Source organism: Athene noctua, chromosome 7, assembly GCF_965140245.1.
Source record: "Athene noctua chromosome 7, bAthNoc1.hap1.1, whole genome shotgun sequence".
In the NCBI taxonomy this organism is placed as follows: Eukaryota; Metazoa; Chordata; class Aves; order Strigiformes; family Strigidae; genus Athene; species Athene noctua.
In genome coordinates this window covers 272,714-278,825 of record NC_134043.1, presented here as the reverse complement: position 1 = coordinate 278,825, position 6,112 = coordinate 272,714, and the positions used below count along the sequence as shown (strand labels likewise).

The following is a 6,112-nucleotide window of genomic DNA, read 5'->3' as shown; positions in this document are numbered from 1 at the left end:
AATATACATACCAGCTATAAAAATTTTGGGTTAACTTTGAAGTTCTACAGCTCAAGCTAGTTCAAAAAGAGTTACATAATCATAATCAAACAGCATGATTGTGGTGTTCCTGATTTCAGTCTTGAGCCCTCAGTTTGCAGGCATGTTTTGGGAAATCTAAGAGGAGGAATGATACAAGTTTAATAAACAAAATGCCCTAGGACACCCATTCAGCATATTACAGGAAACGACTGTTCCTCAGATGTCTGTGCCCATTCAGCTAACAGAGCACCTCTACCCTTCTAATTGTCATTAGAAAAATATAGAAATGATACAGAAATATTAAAGAAAAAGCTTTAGACCTCTTTTTAAAGATATTTTGTTCAAGACAGCTTCAACTTCTGGTTTTCAGCTGCTTTTATATCATCCAATTTTTTTCAAAGAGATGCCATGTGACAAAAGAGAACCCACTCACAACCAAAACACCTGCCGAGCACCATTAAAATAAAGAGTCTGAAAGCTCATCAGTAAATTCTCTAAACTAAGACCAGCATACTTCACTAGAAAGGAAGAGAGCATACTGGAACACTTAAAGAAAACAGACAGAAACATCAACAGGAGAGGAAGTTAGCAAGGAAGAAAAGTTATGCACATTTTTCTAGTGGTTAAATCCCTGCTCTTTTCTGTGGAGATACATGATGGCATGTGTATGATTCAAGCTTGCCATTCAAGTATAATAATTGCTGTAAGCTTAATTTTACCGAAATAGTAATGAAGACGCTGGCTGCTAGTGAGCAAAGCAATACACTGGTAATGTCAGGAGAGGTGATGCTGTCTCGCTGTCACTGCTGCAGTAGCTGTTACTGCCTCAACCTTCCCAGCTGTTCAGCCGAATGAGGGTACAAGCAGAAAACGCAACTATGATGTAGTGTAGCTGGTAATGTTGTTCTGAATTCTTAGAAAACTAATACTAGATGTAGTATGGCAGGTAAAACATTAGCCAGTACAGAACCTGGGGAAAAAAAATTGGTTTGCATCAAGTAAGTAGTTTTCCCAATAATCTAAGCACACTTAAACACTCGTATAAGCCTACCAACATATGTTCAAAACACTGATTAATCTTCAAATCTCTGGAACACGTCAGCAAACCTTTTTATTGAAGTCTTCACAAAGGTGATGAAAAGGAAAGGTGTGAAGCACTCAGTGGTGGAGCTAATGTTAGAATGCAAGACGGCCTGATTTTTTTATTCTAGGTAACATGAATTATTTGCAAGAGGACTTTAGAAAAGCGAAGTATTGTTCGACAAGATGTTCTGGGAAGGGCAATGTTAACAAAAATTTTATTAAAAACCAGGCACTGACTGTTCTTCCTCAGCAGAGACAAGAATCACAAGGGAGTATATAAAACAAGGCTCTAAGATTAAACATGGCAGGCTTCGCTGAAAATCAAAAAACAACACCTGTCCCTCACAAAAACCCAAAAACATTACTTGATGAGGGAGCTACAGGTATCGGGGTTCCACAGCATTCATTTGTAATTCCTCCATTTTCTTCAGTCAGAGCAAGAATTACGACTCATGCTTTTCTACAGACCAAAAAAAAAAGGACAAAACCTTCCATGAACAGTGGTTTTAAGAAACATTACATGTGGCATGTATAGACATTCTCATGTGCATTCACACAGTGAACAGGGCTGGCAGCAACAGGTCCAGCACCTGGCAGCCCAACGTTACACCTGGAGGCCTGAGCTGACGTGATTTACGCTCATTCAGCTGCACTTGCTTCTTCTGAATCACCGTTAAAAGGCCAGGAGAGTTGGATGCAGCATGAGAAGAACTGAATGTTAAATGCAGGACTCTCAAGACATTATTAAAAAAATTCCTGTATACACAGGATCTGAAGTATTAAAATCGCCAAGAAAATCTGGTTTGCAAAACAGTCTTTTATTGTATCCGTGCCACACATACTAGTGAAAAATAACACTCCTAAAAAAGGAAAAGAAAAAGAATGCTACCTTTCCACAACATTTCTTTTAAATAAAACTTCAAGTACTCTTACATTAGTACAAAAAAAATTCTGATCTATCTGCCCCAACAGGCCACCACAACACACAGTAGATAAAACACAGTGGTTACAAATGTCTTTTTTGTTATTTCTGTGGCAAGGCAAATGGAGGGAAATGTTTCTATGAAAAAATACTGTGTGCGTAGGAAATTGTCACAATTTTATTCCACGTGGATACAAATGATTATACTTGAATTTGAGGCCGTGGTGGCTTGAAATTATATAACAAAATAGAAAAATGGAAAACTAATATCCCCTACACCCTGTTTTAAAGGCAGGCACTACCAAGATTAAGGAGACTCCACAGTGTTGGTAGAGGATAATTACTGTACAAGCCATATAGCTATAATTACCTTAAGACTAAAATAAAATGCTACCGTCCTCCTAAGGCATAAACAATAATGTCTGCAAACAATATGTACACATCATACATATTTAAAACAAGACTTAATATAAACAATAATGAACAGTATATACATGTCTCAATTTTTCTTCACTGTCTTGAAATACAATTTAACTACACAAGTGATGCAGCAACATATATATAAATGTACTTGTAATTCTACAGTAAAGTTTAAATTTTAGTGCTTTTACAGCACATCAGTGTAAACAGTTTTACTTGGCTTTGTTTTATATTTTAAAACATTCCTTGTTGTATTTTCAAGATTTAAAGCAATTTTCTAATTCTTCCTTTTCACAGAAAACGAAGATTCTGAATGCTGTATAATCATAAATAATTCATAAAATTAAATACATTCACTAAAAAATAAACTACAAAGTAAAAAAAAATGAAAAATAGATATTTATTGAAAGGGAAAAGAGAACCATTTCCCCAAGTAGAGCTCTGGTGGTTGAATATTCAGTGCGTTTTGATATATTTTAAATTGCTATTGCACTATAACACCCCTTTCTTTGAAATTCTTTGGGTGTGCTTCCCTGTTCTACCTAAATTAGTTTGTTAAAACACACAAACCAGTAACCGAGGGGCCATGGTTGCTGTAGGAGTGAAGCCTTTAGAACTAGTATCACAACTCTGTGATGTTTTAAAGGAAAAAACAAACAGTCATTAGTTATGCATGTGCCTTGCACTTTCATGTAAATACAGTTCACATTGCTGGTCTTATCAGTCCTCATTTAATGGAAAAAAACAAACGAACAAACAAACAAACAAACAAAGAAAAAAGTGTTCTGGTAACTTCAGCTCACTTTGAAAATCTCTGTCCATTTTTTTTCAAAATACTTCCTCATGTTGTGGCCAGCCCTGCCTATGTCAGAATCATCTTCATTAAAGGTTTCACAGTTGTCAAAAACAAGCCTGACATCTAGCGAAAATGCTTCAAGATTAGGGTACCTGAAAGAAGAAAAAGGTGAATGATTTTTGCAACATGGAGAATCACAGGGGAAAAACACTTCAACTACATGAGAAAGAACTACCCTAACACATCAGGGAATTTACAACCAGCCACAGAATATTCAATGAAGGCTTTACATGTTAATTATACTTTTCATTTTTTAGTTCCAATTTAAATATTAACAAGCAAATTAACATCAGTGGAGGGAAGTACTGTCCCATCATTTTATTTGCTATTTTCCTCACAAACTCTGTCAGGTAGAATTTCAAGCCTGTACTGGAAAACAAACAGTTTAAAAATCAACTTCCCCCTTCAACAGCTTTCTAGTTAAAATGCTGTGGCTATTTTCCATTTATTCATCTACTCTTGGGCTCAAGTCCTTTCAAAGTAATGCTGAGTACAGCTGCATTTACCTAAAAGAGGACAATCCAGTACAAAAAAAGCCACTGCCTGGATCAATCTCTAACATTCTTTGTTCTTCTTATCCTGAACATACACGGCACAAATAGAGTTCCAGCATTCACAGGAATTATTAAAGAGAGAGTAAAAGTTACAAGTCTACCAATATGAGTGAGCAGTGTGGAGCATTTAAATCTCAGATTCAAGGGAGAGAAAGCCTGAAGAGGTTAAAAAGCCCCTTATGTTATCCTAGGAAACCTGCTCTGTGTGGAGCTGACAGATGCTGAGGAGGGTCGATCTTTATGGTGGTGGGGAGTCATTAGAGCACAGGGACAGAACAGGGAGGGAAGGGGAACAGAAGCATATAGTGCCTTTTTCTTTTTTAAGAAGTTGTGCAGTCTAATTCCAGGACTACAAAATGATTACCCACCATTAATGGAATGTTACCTGGCTTCCCACAATGGGGGCACCACTCCACAGCTACAACACTACAGGGACTCCATTAGCTTAAAGCCCACACAGCTGATGCTTGCTCACATGTCACAACACTAAGATGTCTCATTGAGAAGAGACGAGGAAAAAAAGTTTCTCCTGTTGATTGATTCTGTGCATTTGACCCAGTGGTTTTATTGTTTTTCAGCCAGTTCCACACGTTCTCCCACCTGACATGTTACTTCACTTAGATATGGCAAAGACAAAAGTATACAGTTAAGCATTTTTATTTTAACTGTAGAAATAATCACAGAGGTGCCAGAACAGGCAGATCAAAATAATTTGACTATTTTTTTTTAAATGTACTGTATTTAAATGCTTAAATATTTGTAAAATGTGAAGTAAAATTTACAGTAGGTTTACTTACTGTCCACTACTTAGCTTGTCTCTAATGGTGGAAAAGTCCATAGGTTTTTTAATAACTTTCTTATAACCAGGAACAAGTTTCAAGTTTACAGGAAGTAAGAAAGGCCAGGCATCTTCATGAGTTTCCAATTCTGAGAGAATCATGCTGAATAAAATAAGGGTTTAAATCAGTATTTTTAAGCTGTTCATATACTCACAGAGGTTTTTCACTGTTCCACAAATTCGTCATGTACTGCCAACCTTCGTAAAAGGAAAGCACTTTATTCTGTACCCTGTGCAAGGCTGAGAACATGTCATTAAAGATATCTTCACTGAGCGTTTAAAACAGCATTAAGTTCTCTCCAGGCAGGCTATGTAAGATGAAGTTCTAGTGACCGACATTCTAGAAGAAAAACATGGCCCTGCAACTTCAATACTTCGAACCTCACTGTAAACCATTTGTAAAACAGATGCTAATACTGGCTTTCCAAACCCGATGAGGCTGAACTACGTCCCTTCTGACTGACCCAGGATGCTGCCAAGCAGCTGCACTCCTGCTCCTGTCCCTCCTCTGCAGCACCACCTCCCGGACACCGCGATGGGCACCGCCGCTAGCGGGGCCCTCCTGCCCGTTCTGGGAGGGAATTTCACAGAGCACGTTCTGTCTGACATTGGGTACCTTCCTCCTGGGCTTCATTACCGAACACAGCAGTTACTCCCAAGCATGCACACCCTAAATCCTCTAGATATACCTCCAATCGCCACAGCCTGTGTGGGGATACATGACACAGAAGAGGGTTCTTGTTCCCCAGAACACAGATCAAGAGAATCGGGCACTACTTGTGTCAGCAACACTTACCCAAGTTTAGAATGTGTCACTTTACCTGCATATAGCCAGGTCCTTGGAGTCATCTCTTTTAGGTTTCTTAGGAGCAGTGAAATTTTCTTGCTTTAATTGGCTTACAGAAACATTTTCATCCATTTTTCTTTTTCTGGGGTCTGTTTTTCCTCTTTTTAAGGAGGCGCTTGTAGTTGCAGAGTCTTCATCCTCTGTATCTCCTGCTAATTTCCTGCTTCTCTTCTGTTCATTACTTTTTTTCCCTTTGATTTGAAGTTTTTTTATTTTTAGAGTTTGACCACTTGCCTACAATAGAGAAAACCGAAATAAGCAATAAGCAAGAAATCACAGAAGCCTCTGCTATTACTGATAGACAGCAGCAAAGATCAGACAGAAGCACCAAAACAATTAAAGTGTTTAATCTAAAAAAAATATTCACTTTTTGTTCTCTAAAGGCAAGTAAGGCTGCAGAAATTCCTGTTACCAGTGATGTAGGTTCTCAACTTGTGACAATATAAAAGCACCTGACCTTCAGACTGATAGAACAGTACCTCCTACAAACCAGGCTGGCATAGTTTTAGACAAATATTTGTCTATTCCTAAAAGACTGATATAACCACAGATGGAACAGTGTATTAATTTT

At 37.8% G+C, this 6,112-nt stretch overlaps 1 protein-coding gene across 17 annotated transcripts in view; it reads right to left on the bottom strand.

Annotated features, from left to right (window-relative positions):
• Positions 1-1,906: 1,906 nt before the first annotated feature.
• The window catches only part of BAZ2B (bromodomain adjacent to zinc finger domain 2B), a 153,136-nt gene continuing 148,930 nt past the window's right edge, over positions 1,907-6,112 (bottom strand). For 16 of the 17 annotated variants that reach the window (XM_074911482.1, XM_074911486.1, XM_074911483.1 and 13 more), the window contains 3 exons: positions 5,516-5,775; positions 4,654-4,797; positions 1,907-3,394 (listed from right to left, as the gene is read on the bottom strand). In XM_074911482.1, coding sequence (XP_074767583.1) covers positions 3,241-3,394; positions 4,654-4,797; positions 5,516-5,775 — 558 coding nt within the window. In that variant the 3' untranslated portion in view covers positions 1,907-3,240. Of the gene's footprint in view, positions 3,395-4,653; positions 4,798-5,515; positions 5,776-6,112 lie in introns of those variants that run through there. The other variant, XM_074911497.1, reaches the window with a different exon arrangement.